This window comes from Pararge aegeria, chromosome 7, assembly GCF_905163445.1.
Source record: "Pararge aegeria chromosome 7, ilParAegt1.1, whole genome shotgun sequence".
NCBI classification, from domain to species: domain Eukaryota; kingdom Metazoa; phylum Arthropoda; class Insecta; order Lepidoptera; family Nymphalidae; genus Pararge; species Pararge aegeria.
In genome coordinates, this window is record NC_053186.1 from 7,868,283 (window position 1) to 7,883,107 (window position 14,825).

Below are 14,825 nucleotides of genomic sequence, written 5' to 3' on the forward strand. Positions count from 1 at the left end.
GTTAAAACACATTTATTACAGCGAGGTTACTATACAATTGATGAATTTTTTAATGACAAGGTTGCTTGGAAGCATCCGGCTCCGCTTTCAGCTCTCACAAGATAGAAAAATGAATGTTAAAATGCAAAATGTAAATTGTTGATGTTGGAAAAGAGCAACTGCTGAGTTTCTTGTCGGCTTCTTCTCGGTAGAATCTGCCTTCCGAACCGGTGGTAGAATCGTCGACTTGACGTTTCAAAAGTGCTTATATTAGGCCTACTTGAAATAAATGAATTTTGAATTTTTTGAATTTTTAGTTTTAAGTTAACAAATCCAGTTATCACACTCACTAACATTAGTGTAACATGTTAAATGTATCAACGCTTTATAAGTGCCTGTGATAAGGTCTACATGAATAAAACATTTTTTAATTTGAATTTTAATTAGGTATTAAATTTGCGGTGTCCACCACCATAGCCTTGGTGACCACTTTAAGCCGTCAATCCCGATTGTTATCACTAATATTTGTTATTATACACAAAATAAATAAAATTAAAATAACTGAAAAAAATATCTATCACCACTGTTAATAATCTTTGGAATCCCGGCCCCCGGGTCTTCCAAAAGGCATGTATGTATGCTTAACCTATATATTAACTGAGGATGAACCTCTTTGAAGAAAACTATTACGTGCATGCCATACTAGATAATTGTATGCTTTAGGTCTTCTTATAGTAGGATATTTTTCTCAATATTTGTTCAATGCCAGCAATCAAAAGTCAGAATGAGGCCACTGTTATAGTTACTCTCAAAATGATGTATTAGTAATAATATGGTATTGTTTCAGCCGCGGCATTCGGCGAAGCTTCTCAACGTGCTTCGACAGATGCCACACAGAAACGGCCCGGATGTTTTCTTTAGTTTCCCGGGCAGGAAAGGATCGGTGAGTCTTGAAACAGTAATTTTATTCCTTCAACAACATATAAATACAATTGTCGTCTGTAATTTTTTTACCACTAGTATAATTTTTTAACGATAAAATCTTGTCAAATGGTACATAAGAGTCCACAAACCTACCAATTTAAATTTCATATAAAATATCTACTGTAGAATAGTACTTTTGTGCCAAAATTGTTCATTATTGTTGTTATAATATTGCCATAATTGTTCATTTCCCCCAACGAGCGTTTGCCAAATATGTGATAGTCGGTATAAATTGTTTAATTTAGTATTTTGAACGACTAACACTTATTGATATTACAATGCTAGGTCTCAGTTAGAGACGAACCATCTTCAATAAGTTTAAGTTGTGAACTATATGCCGCTACTTGTGGCACTCAATAGATCCTTGGTAAATAACAAAAAAGCATAATTTCCTTGATTGTTCCGAACGTAATCTGAAACCTAATAAACAAACAGACAATTAAACAACGATCGCTCTGTAACCAAGCTAATTGGAGAGGCGACTAATGAGCAATGAAACCTTGTTTTGTTATGGTACCCTGGTACACTCAGCGCTATCGAGAAGGCTCAGTACCGTAATTAACGCTATTGTGTGGATGTTTATTTGTACTTTACCCACTATATTGATACTTAAATTAGAGCATGCCAATTGAAAATTTGCTATATAGCTGATTTCTAGCATTTTGTGTACTAAAGTTAATTGAAATCTCGAGTTGAAATTAACATTACTTACTCTTAATACATGTTTTCTATGGTATCGCTTTTATCTTGATAAGATTAATCCTGAACACTCCTTTCCATAAGTCAACGGGTAGCAGTCGGGACAGTAATGGGTACCATAAGAGAACCTTATTGTACGAAGTAGTAAATTTGGTACTAACGTAGATCGTCTAGCACAAGGGATGACGAATATTCGAATATAGAAAATTTAAGCTCGTGGGGTAACAATAGAAATAGGGTCAAAAATGTGGGTAATCGGTCAACAGGGCTATTTCATCAGGCCTTTGCCGTTTTGCCAAGGGACGAGTGTCAGGCCTTCAGGGCGCCTGCCGTCTGTGCGGCTCAGACCCAGCGGCTCAAGTAGGTTTATGTAGATAAGGGCCTTGCGCACGATATCGTTTAGGGCGTGGTGTCGAAGCTCCGCGAGCAACGACTACAGCGACTTAAAGCGTTATGACTATTGGCGTCCTCGACTGAACCGTGAATGCATTCATGAGGTACACAGACATCACAACCCGAGAGCCACAGCCACACGCAGCGAGTCGCGGTAGAGAAGATTATCTAGATGAGGCGATGGTAGAGCCTTTAACCACGCCCCGCATACTATCCTTGAAACCGCATTTAGTCTTGCCAGGTCTAGAGAAACTTGGCCGGTCTTCTTATATTAATATTTCTCTCCTTTATGGAAAAGTATTATTATGCTCCTTCTTTGGTACTGGAACATGCGCAGCCGTTTTCTCACTTGAACAATTTTTAAAGCATGTTGATGAATACAAAAATCTATTTTTCAGTCATACCAAAATTTTGTAAGTTTAAATATTACTACAAATCCAAAAAATAGTATAATTACTTAATTTTTTGTTTAAACATTACTACAAATACAAAAAATAGTATAGTTGGAGGCGCCGGGTATCGATCCCGGTACCTCTCGCATGCTAAGCGAGCGCTCTACCATCTGAGCTACGCCCCCTGTTGCCTTAAATTACTAAATAATCGACCAGTATTAAATTCTCAATATGGAGCCAAAATACTTTGTAATAAGTGAAAGTAAACTGCGTGTGCAGACTTATTAAATGCTATACTCGTAAAATGTTAAAAGTAGGCTGCTCTACATTTTTAAACCATTGCAGTGGAAACATTTCGCTAAATATTTGTGTAATAAAAACAATATATATATTTCCATGGCTAAATAAGTCATAGTTTCGAGTTTCAAGCATTTATGATTTTAGATTATGGCCAATAAATATATATGCCAGACAATTTTGAGGTGCTGCGGAATTTTGCTTTCGTCGTTAGGTTTTTATGTTACAGTATAGATTTTTATTGCTTACGAAGGGAAGTTAAAACATCGAAAGTTCTAATATATTATTCAAACGAGGATATAGCTTGTTTGTAACGATGTAAACTATGTGATTTCAATAAATCATTACTAGCATAGAGATAAGAAATATGCAATTTTCTTTTCAATGCTACAATATAATATCGGTTTTGCAACGTAGGCATTGGCCCGTTTTGCTGAGAATTCAATATCTGCATCGGAGATAGCGAGCGACCTACGCAAGCAATACCTACTGTGGCGATTCTAAAAACAAACAGTGAGCTGCTGCACTTAGAGAATGTCGTTATTACTTGCTACTACGACGATGTCTAGCTCTACTTTATTATAAACTAAAGTACTATATATTTTTCATTACACTTACTCCTAAAGTGGATCCTATTGCATCGCTCTTAGGTTCATGATCAAAGATAAAGATATGCATATGTGGTATTATTACCACATTTACATTTTATGTTATCCCGGTTGAGTTAAATTTGTACATCACTACAAGTTATGTATGTATAATGTATATGTATGTAAACGAAGCATTCTCAATTAAACCGCATAAAATCTCTCTCATTTGGGTAACTGTTTATACAGTTAACCAAATAAGAGAAAATAGAATGTTATTTTGAATTGATAAATTATTGAATAACATAGAGCACTAGTTTTATAATGTACTAATATAAAATAGTACTAGATTTTGCCCGCGACTTCGTTCTCATTTGTTTGGGATTTTAAAGAATCGCGTGGGAACAGTTTTAGCTAGCAGGATGCAAGCTAAAACTTTGACTAAAAGTTTGAAAATAACACTTGTTTTAACCATCCAAATATTGTACCCCTGTGCATTTTTAGGATACAAAGTATCCTCTGTCCTTATCCTACTTTGTGCCAAATTTTATTAAGATTGGCGATGGTTGAATTAAACATAGATAATAAATAAATGGACAGACATATGCACCTACTATGGTTCCATTTCAGATGTTATACGTTTTACTCCCTATCACAATCAACTGCATTTAATCGAGAAATGTGTGACTTAGTAGCAGCTCAAAGAGATTTTCGATTGCCCGGGTTAAGCAAGATTGCCTTAAGTCAGTAAATATGACAAATTTGGAAGTTTGATGGAGTATTTAGCTTTCGTTAATATTGACTCCTTAACCAAAGAAGACACATACAACCTTTCCAATAAAAAAGATTTATTAAAATCGGTTGAGATATATCAGAGAACCTCAATCCTATTGTGATTAAGGAATCAAAAATTGCTTGCTTGAAATGAATGTATTAGTGTAAGTATACCAAATTGCACTCATAGCTGTTCACTAGATTCCGCGTGACTTTCGCAATGTAACATAAAGCTTTCACCTATTTAGATTTTCAAAAATATTATATGTAGCGCGGATTCATCCCTTCACATCCATTTCACACTCGCAGGGTCACATTCATCTATCTCACTCTCGCAGTGTTGGAATTTCAAATATCTTCCTTGAATTAAAAATATCCTTTCCACTAATGGTTACTTCATAAATAATGCACTCTCCAAAATGTCTTTCGAACCAGCGGTTTAGGCTGTGCGCTGATTTCTAAGTCGGTCATAACTTTGATTTTTTTAGATATTTCATTCCCTATTAAAACCCTTTGGAGTTGAATTTCCAAAAAACAGTGAAACACATATTTTTTTTAAGAGCCAAAGTACTGAAATTCATGGATATTACGTGAAAAATTAACGACTTTCATACGATCTTTCAAATCCTTTTTAATCCCCTAGGGAGTGAATTAAAAGAAAACCTTTCTGACTGAAAGGACTTTGATCAGGACTTTGAATTTTATATACATAGCTAATAGCTAATACATACAAATATTTCGCCATTTCAGCATAAAGATTTGCCAACAGATTTGTGCTTTGGATCGATTTCATAGGGACCGTCATTTACACACAACTACAAACATATTTTATAAAATTAGTAGGGATCGTAAAACCCTAACGACGAGTAGAGTACCAAATCAATATATTGGCAATTTCGGAGCGTTTCCAGTGAGACTGAAAAGTACTTGAAACTATTTCATAAAAGAGCTATTACCGAAGATATATTAGGAAATTCCACCGATCCGAATGGTGGGCGAAATTAAATTCGATTCGAATTGCTGCAAAACTTGGCCAATCGAGGTTTTGTATCAAAATTTCAATCTACCCGCTATCGTTCTACTTCTAGGGACCGCAAACTTTGCACATTAGCTTTTATTATGTTATTCAGAAGGGATTTTATATCTCTATCGTTCTCTTTATCTTTTTATTTGTTTGTGCTCCCAGCATTCAAAACCGTTGAACATATTGAGAGGAAACTTAAGCTGTTCGAAAAGAGGTTCTAGAGAAAATGTCTTTATTAATAAATTATCCCTACACATTACAACATTATACGTTATGCTTTATGCTTTAGCCCGGTGCTTGCTCTACTTGCGTTCCTCACTGAAATGCAGCGCTGATTTTCAGCTATAATCTCAATTGTACTACTTCATAAGCTATAATCTCAAATTGTACTACTTCATACTTCATACTACACTGTATTCTTCCAACAGAATACAGTTGGAACCACCTTCTTCTTTCCCAAGGGGTTTCGTACGATTAAGGAAATATAACAGAGAACGGGCAGCAGCATAATCAGTGCTACTACTACCATCTACTGTGATCACCAATCCGTCTGCCCAGCGTGGTGATTATAGGCGAACCCACGCACTGGTAGAGGCCTCTAGTCCATCACTCACACACTGACTGTAACAGGTTATTGATGATGATGAATATTATTTGTACTCGTATATATGATATAAGCTCCGTGTTCTATCTAAATGTGGCCATTGAGAGGCCATGAAAAGGATCCCAAACGTTTTTCCTTCCGGATTGGTTCATAAATACCTTTATTTTTGGCAAATATCTAGAATAAAAGTTAGCCTATGATACTTTTGGAAAGAACTTTTTAATGGTAAAAGGATTAAAAAAAATAGTACTGTTTCTTTACAATACTAGTATAGAAGTATAGAATACTTTGGAACATGATTTCATTGTTTGTTAATGGGGTGGGAACATCTGAAGCACAATGCAAACAAAGATCGTTTCTTCGTTGCCGAGAAAATGTTAATATAAACTTGTTATTATTATATAAATTAGTAATGGAAAATAATCGTAACCCTAACTAACGTGAACATTTTTAAAAAGCCCTAAATAACGTGTTAAAGAATACTGATAAACCTGTTTCGTATCCAATAGAACCATTGCATATTATGTATATTGCTCATTAAAACAATTCTTTTGTATCGAAATTCTTGCGAAATTTCTGTATTTTATAAATTCTGCAGCAACAATACGAGTGCCTACAATGATAAAATACCTACCAGTTATCCGGAAACCATAACAATGTAGTATTGGTGCTTGAAAAATAAAAAATAAACTTCCTCGTATTACTCGGATATCGAGTTTGGAAAAGACCATCAGGGCAGTACCTAAAAATAGGTAAAAACGCCATCCTCCCGGGAGCTTAAACGAGGCGGGGTTTTGTTCAAATTGTGTAGAAATTTAGTAAATCCGATCTTCCGAGAGTAATATTTTAACTACCACGTAATAATATTTGAGTATACAAAAGAATGTCTAAATCTTTTTGAATAATTACTTAGCTTTCTGTAAGCTTAAACACGTAGCTTGGAGGCTTAATTTCTAATGGTGTTTAAATCGTGACATACGAGTAGGAAATCCATTTGCCGTCGTTTTCGACCCTTCTTTATTTATAGATCTATGGATAACAGTATCTCAGCAATGATGTCATAAGATAGAGACCGAGTCTCGAGGCTGACCCAACGTTTCATGATACAGGATTTAACATTTACATCTCATGTTAGAATTTCTAAAAAGGTGAATGACCAGCACAGTATGGTTCTTGGACAACTTCTAAATATTTTTGTATCTCGATAAATGTTAAATAAAATAAAGCTTTATTATTCTTTTTTTATGACAAAAGTATTTTTTAGGTTCAGAGAAAACCGAACGAGGATGGCATGGGACTCAACTAGTGTGCAATGGCTGAGATAAATTAAAATAATATTAGCAAAAATGACAGTGATTTAAACCATAGGGCACAGAACCACCACAAGAGTTGTTTCGATTCGATTATAATTGTATAACGTGGTGTTTTGCGTAAAAATTACAGATCATAATCGATTAATTTTCGATTACCTCCGATTTTTTATTATTACAATAATAAAAAGTACTTTTAAAATAAAAAATAAAACTTGGGAGACCCAAACTGAATTTAAAAATTTAATTTAAATTATCCAATATATCAATGCCTAACCATGTCCCGTGTATGGTCAATATCCTTTACTCGCTTGAAGTAAAGATATAGTTACCATTGACCTATTTCCATGAGATGTTATTCAAATTTACTTCTTGAGGTACTTTACTTCAACTCAAATGATAAAGAAATATTTACAAAATATAATGTATGTGGATAGTGTGGAAACCCTTTATTATGATGATTACTGGTTCTGCGTCGATTGAAGCATTGCCAAAGTTGTAGCCCTCCACGTTTGCAACGGAGCGCAACTTATACCATAGCCATACTCTTTTATTATACTTATGTGGATATTCTAACATTCTAATATTAAACTTACTGAGATCGAGTTTGTAATAAACTCGCGTTTTCTTGGAAGCGAGGGGGACCGAATTGGCGCACGGCACAACTTTGTAACGAAGCGAGTTTGATTCGCATTGTGTTAGAATTTAATAAGTTACCGAGTTGTGATTCCTCGTGCGAGCTTGCAGACAATAATAATCATTTTATTTAGCAACGACACACACCTGTTTTCCGTAATGTCGAATCTATATTTTACGACCACCGAACTGGAAAATCCAGGTACCTAGCCTTATTACGAGGATTTTTAACCCCCGACGCAAAAACGGGTGTACAAGTTTGACGTTTAAGTAACGTGTGTGTGTGTATGTCTGTGGCATCGTATTTCCCGAACAGATGAACCAATTTTGCGAAAGCTGAATTAGTCTGTATTGCTGCGTGGGGCGGTGCATGTAAGACTCAACTAATTCAGCTTGAGAGAGAACAACGGTCTCTTTTGAAAGTCATGTATTTTAGACCATATAGATACCAACGCATGATTTATAATAATAATATTAATAAATCTTTATTTTGAACATTTGTCCATATTAGTAATACAATGTAGTTAAACCTATGTTAGTACTTAACAACTAAGAACAACCTTATTCTATACAAAAAATCCTTATAGTCTAACTGAGCCCCCCCTATAGCGCGTGTGCACACCATCCCAGCACCCCCAGAGAGAGCTGTCCAGCTTGCATGCTAGTGTACCGAGGAGGGTGTTAGTGCTACTCACGAGCCTGCTCATCATTGACGCATACATCTCTGACGCACTGCAGCGTCGTGGCTTCTTCAACACCGCCCTCAGCACATTGTTGTACTGAACTCGCAGGGCGCTGTAGGTTCGCTGCGTATAGTGTGTTCACTGACTGCACGTGTAAAATGATTAGCAGTAAGCTCTAAATAATGCAAGCTTTACTTGCGTGGTACACCGTGCAGATCTGCGAGCCAACATATTGCTTCGGACCGACAGCGCCCGGAACTCGCGTTCAACATCGCTGTCGTCATCAAGGCGTTCGGTTACTATGTGCCCGAGGTACTTGAAATTAGCTACACGCCTCAGAGCCACAAAGAGCCACAAAGTTGAAAATCAGGTTTAAACGTGCTCGGTTTATGTTTTCCTCTGAAGTCCATTTGCCTTTGCATATTCCTCGCATATTCGCAGCTTCTGACACCACTGACCGAGGGGCTAAGCAGCACCATGTCATCCGCATAACTGATTGTTGGTTACGCCATCAATTTAACAACCGAAACCGGCTCCGCTGAGTCCCTCGATCAACTGGTTTACAAAAAGGTTAAATAGCCTTGGTGACATTAGCCCCCCCTGTCTTACTCCACAATCCAGTTTGTATCGGTCACTGAGTTGGTTAACCCACCTTACAACGTTTGATCGGTTACCATACCAGTACTTGAACAAAGAGATCAGCTCCGGTCTGAAGATGCTTTCATTTCTAAGCTTTTGCCACAATGTGTTGTAGGAAACTAGGTCAAATTCTTTAGACAGATCCAGAAAACAAGCATACACCTGCGTCTTCCTATCTGTATAATACCGCACACTCTGCTTGAGGCACAGTATCGCGCTTTCAGTAGACAGTTCTTGTTTGAAACCGGATTGCGCATCATACACATACACAGCGGTAAAAATATTGACAATTAGACCACTGTTTTACCTGCATGCAGTTGTTAGAGTCCATAGAACAAATAAATATGATAAATCTAATCGAAATAGGAGAAGTATATACACCTTTAAATAAGACCTTTTCCTTCTAATACAAAATTTACCTTAGACAATTTAAAATCGATCAACTTACCTATACATGTAACAAAATTAATAGAATCCTAAAATTATATGATATGCAGCTATTTCAATGCAAGACTGCATTAACTATTTGGGTAAACAATTTAAATTACTAGGATATCGAGGAATTTTTGATTCTCTTATTTTGATAAACACACACGCACATATAATTCAAAATTCCAAATTCATTAATTTCAAGTAGGCCTAATATAAGCACTTTTGAAACGTCAAGCATGTCTGTTTCATAGATTCTGCCAATCAATTCGAAATGGCTCTTGGGATCAGTACTTTTTTTGCTGAAAGTTATGTACCCTTTGTCCTTTCTGAATCCCTGACATGTATACAAAGTTTAATGTGAAGGATTGAAAGCATAACAAACACAAAATCTCACATTCGCATTAAAATATTAGTAAGGGTATTTAAAATATTCTTTAAAAAAAACTGCGTCAACATTTTTTATTTTTCGTAGCACTTGCAATCTGCACAACGCATATTTTAGATTTTAAGCCTCTAAAAATATTAATATTTTCATGTTTAACTTTTATGCAAACCCCTTATGCATTTTATGAGCAAATAAATGGTATCTCTGCGTAAACCAAGCACAAAAATCTGCATATATTGTATGCAACGCAGATAAAACTGTTAGTATAGTTTAAATTAAATGAAACAATATTTTATCGTGTGCACACCTGAGAAATTCGTGGCGCAGTATAAAAAGATTTTTCTCCTCACCGTCGAGGCGTGAACTAATTAAAACTCGCCCTAAGCGAATATAAGGGTTGATTTATAGTACAACAGGGATCCACCGTGGCCTAAATGTACTAATTAAAACATTTCGATAATGGATTCCGAGGAAGGCCTTTCAAATTCACCTCGAGTTTACCCAAATCTGGCATTGAATGACCCTTTTGGAACTTTGGTCGTCGAATAAGAGTAATAATAGTATAAGTTTAAGTAATATACTTACAGATCGCATATGTAATTATAGGTTATAAAAAGCAGAAACAAAATGTTTTGTCTGAAAACTGATTAGGTGTATGACTACCATACACCCTAGCAGGTTAGCCCGCTACCATCCTAGACTGCATCATCATTTACCACCAGGTGAGATTGCAATCAAGGTGAGATTGCAAATCACTAACTTGTAGTGAAATAAAAAAAGAACTGCATGTAGAGGTTTATTTGTCTACTTCGCCCGGCGCTGTTACGCAATGGTGGTTTGGTTGCTTTGTTTGGAAGTGAATAAAGGACGATATTTTGTGTACAAATTAGGACGTTCCTGTAAACAACCCTTAGAAATTTGACGTTTCTCCAAGACCAAAAGTAGCCGATGTGACTCTATGCCAAAAGTCTAGTCGCTTTGCTGCCAAGATAGGGCTTAAAGGAAAGACAAACAAAGCAACAAAAATACACATAAGATATGGATATCAGACCATAACTACAAGAGACAACATGTACTAGATTACAAAAACTAACATATTTTTTGCATTGTAGAACATGACTTTTCGTTTATCTAGTTAAATTTGTACAAATAATGTTTCCTTATCGGCGAACATCCGACGAGATTCGGTCTTATTTACTCACGACAATATAGTCTATTCTATCACCATGCTCATCATCATATCAACCCATTCAAAGGTGAGGATTTGTGATTTATTTAGATGTGAAATTAAATGCTTAGTGTGAGATGTGTTACAATAGAAACACACGTTTTCTATTAAGGGAATTAACGATCACATCGTTTTTTTACTTTCAGACAAACATTGTTTACATGTTTAACAACGTCAGTTATTCTTAAGAGGTCAATGTTTATTAAAAGTTCACAGTTTTTCGAAAACATCAAAACAATTATTTAATCGAGTAGTCTGGGGTTTTTTTCTAAGTATATCTGTTAAAACATAAGTTTGTTATATTTAAAATTTATTAAAATAAAATTGTTTTTTCCCCATTACTCGTCGATGCTTAAATTTAGCGGCAGCTCAACCAAACTAAACAAGGAATAAACCAAACCTTAAAGAATGCAAGCAAAAAGTAACTGGAGCTATCTCCAGGATCAATACCAGAGGAAGCAGGACATTCGGGGAATATCGTTTAAGCGGCTTCCGGCTGCTTATTGGCAATTCTTATTCAAATATGGCCGGCCGAAGTAATCCGTGACACAGTGGGCTCTTTTCATGTCCTCCTTTATGCAAGGAACCGTAAATATAGCACCACCGTACTAACAAAACGGATTAATCTTTTGTAGTAATATATATATAGGTTTATAATGTATGTATGTATATTATGCATATTACATGAGTGCATAATTATCTAGACTTATTAATTAGATAAGTAGCGGTGATAGCCTAGTGGTTCGGACTTTGGCTTCACTTTTGGGCCGAGTTCGAATCCCAGCACGCACGCCTTTAGTGCGTGCGTGAATCGGCTCCCCACTAGACACTTAATCTTACCCACTAGGCTCTAACCGCTTCCGCTTATTGAATAATAATACCCGATTATTACGTCTCAGAACGTATGTGCGGCTTAACCTGCGACCTATCAATCTGATTAGACGTAAGGCTCTATGTCAAAGCGCGACTGGAATCGCGATATTTCAGCGATAGCATATTCACCAAATGAACTTTGTCGCTCGTATTATTCAAAGGAGGTATTTATTATCTTTGGAAATCTAATTTTTCGTTTGATTTTGGTAATTGGTAACTATAATTATAACTAAAGGGTGAATGTAAATGATAATAATAGGTGTATATTGATTGAAAAAGTGGGCCATCACAATTATTATAAAAAATTGAAGATCTAAAATAGGTATATGCTACTCGGTAATTCATTTAATGTGGAAAATAAAAAAAAAATCGTCATTATTTGGTATAGAATAAACAAAAAGTAATAATACAAAAAAAGTAATTTTTTATTAAAACAAGTTTGAGTGTTACCCTCTGGCACTGTAAAGGTTATAGCATGTTATTTCGATTTATACGAGTACTTTAGAAGATACTGTAAATGAATCTTCTAAAGTACTCGTCAATGTGAAAATGAAAACGATTAGTTGATCGCTGTTCCCGCGGTCGCTGGAATTTGTACAGAAAAAAAGCGATCACTGTTCAGTTAAAATCACCTAACTATTAAGTTTGTTTAAATATGTAGGTAGCATGATAATTTATACTGCGTGTAACTTCGGAATAACAACAAAATCACCACCAGTGTTCACAATGTTTATTTTATAACAATAACATGCCAAATTTTGTATCATATGTATTATAGAAATAGCGCGTCATACTGAACCCTTTTTACGCAATTGCATAATAGGGAACACTTGTCGGATTTTTCCTTTATTTATTGTGTCTTGGCTGCCTCCATTTCTCTCTGTCCTACCTAGTTCCTTACATATCATATATTAAGATCTGACGGCCAAGTGACGCATCTTATCGTGAGCAGTAATACCAGGGTAGCATAAAGATAAAGCGTGTCTACTAAACTTGTCGCGTTTCACTGTGGGTATCAGTATTTGTACATTGTAGATGTAGATTGGGATATTTAGATAGCTTTTACATATTGCTAGGATTACCTTTGTTGCCTTAAACCATAGGTTAAAAGATAATTTAAATAAATATTTCAAAGATTTTTATGACGCTTTTATATCATCTTTATCACGGTTGGAAGTACACGCATGGGTGGTTTTTTTATGATGTGAGGTTCTTTTAGTATTTCAACATATTTTAACAAACGACTAAAGAGTGGGCGAATAAAAAATATGTGCTTGCTCTTAAAGCTTTGGAGCTTAAATCGCCATTATTTAAAACCTTCAACTACATAGACATTGCAAATCGCATTCTTAAGCCTTAGTATAACATATTAAGTAAAAAAGGAATTATTTCAATCGGTTAAACTTTGACGGAGTCATAATGTAATATCGTCAAACACATTTTTATCCCTCTCCCAGAGGAACAGAGCTGAATTTCGGGATAAAAAGTATCGGGATATATCCGACATCGTGGTATGAACTCAAATCGTACAAAGTTTCATTTGAATTCATTTAGTAGCTTTAACGTGATGCGCGGCCCAGATACAGAAACACAGACAGACACGAATTACAGTTGTAGGTTCAGTATTGGTTAACGAGTGCCCTCCAAATAATAAAATTAATTAAAATATCTTCTATGTACAGAACTCGATCCGTTACAGTTATAAAAGTATAGATTGTGTTCCTTAGTAGACGACAAAGTATGTATTCTTTTTTTTATTTATCTGGCTTCATTAGTACTTGAGACTGGAGGGTCATAACGACGGTCTTCGGGCGACGAATCATCCCTTTATTTTGAGATTTACTTAAATGGTGGAAAAAGCGCCATGATTTAACTTAGATGCCATTTCACGTTGATGGTGACTTATTTATTGCATTTTCTTTCTGATCACAATCTGCGAACGCAGTTTTAATAGAGTCGTGTGTTTGTTTGTTGTTCGTAAATTACCTTTATTCTTCACTGGTGAACACGCGCGACTTCGTCCGCGAATGAGTCAACTTCAAAAAGTAGTCGTATGTTATCGCGGACTATTTTATAGAACTTTAAAGAAACAATTCCGATATACTTACGACATATTTCCGTCGTTTGGCGTAACGTTTACCGTCCACGCATCGCACGCATCGCACGCATCGGAATCTCTCAAAAAGGATATTTTTTGTCGTAGCGTGATGTTAAACATCCTTAATTGATACTACCAATGCAAAAAAATCGAAATCGAAACAGTATTTTCTGAGATTAGCGCATTAAACCAAACAAACTCAAAAGCTTGATAATATTTCAACTATGCCTATCTAAAAAAAACACGTTAATCTAAAACTCCGTTGCGCGGATTTTGATAGACAAATACGGGAAAAATAGCGATGGTATTCTGTAGGAGCTGTTTGCTTTTCCGGGATAAAAAGAAGCCTATGAGCTATTCCAGGATGGTACGCTTGCATTCGATCGTTGTCCCATATGCCTTGCGACGTGCTGTTATCTGTTATGAGTTATATCCTTTATCTCCGACAATATGTATCAGATCTTCATTAAAATTAGACAATACATGCTTAATAGTATACACTTTCAAATAAAAAAAGAATTATTAAAATCGATTCAAATTTAACGGAGGCATAAGGTAATATTGTTAAAAAAATTTAATGCCATTTCCCGGAGGAAACTTACTGTTTATCGGGATAAAAAGTTTCCTATATTTTGACCCTGAATATCAGCTACAACTATACCAAATTTTATTTGAATCCGTTCAGTAGTTTTCACGTGATGCCCGGACAGACAGACAGACAGACAAAAATTAAATAAAAATCTGTTTTGGACACAGTATCGATTATAAAGCATCCCCCGGTCAAAATTTTCAAAATACATTTATTAAA

General features: G+C 35.6%; 1 protein-coding gene and 1 non-coding gene across 6 annotated transcripts in view; one reads left to right on the forward strand and one right to left on the reverse strand.

Moving 5' to 3' along the window:
* Positions 1–14,825, forward strand: part of LOC120624859 (neurobeachin) — a 619,299-nt gene that overhangs the window by 327,127 nt on the left and 277,347 nt on the right. For all 5 annotated transcript variants that reach the window (XM_039891595.1, XM_039891597.1, XM_039891596.1 and 2 more), the window contains exon 5: positions 827–922. In XM_039891595.1, the coding sequence (XP_039747529.1) occupies positions 827–922 (96 nt within the window). The remainder of the gene's footprint in view (positions 1–826; positions 923–14,825) is intronic.
* On the reverse strand, positions 2,560–2,632 carry Trnaa-agc. The gene has a single exon. It is a non-coding gene; the product is annotated as a tRNA-Ala (tRNA).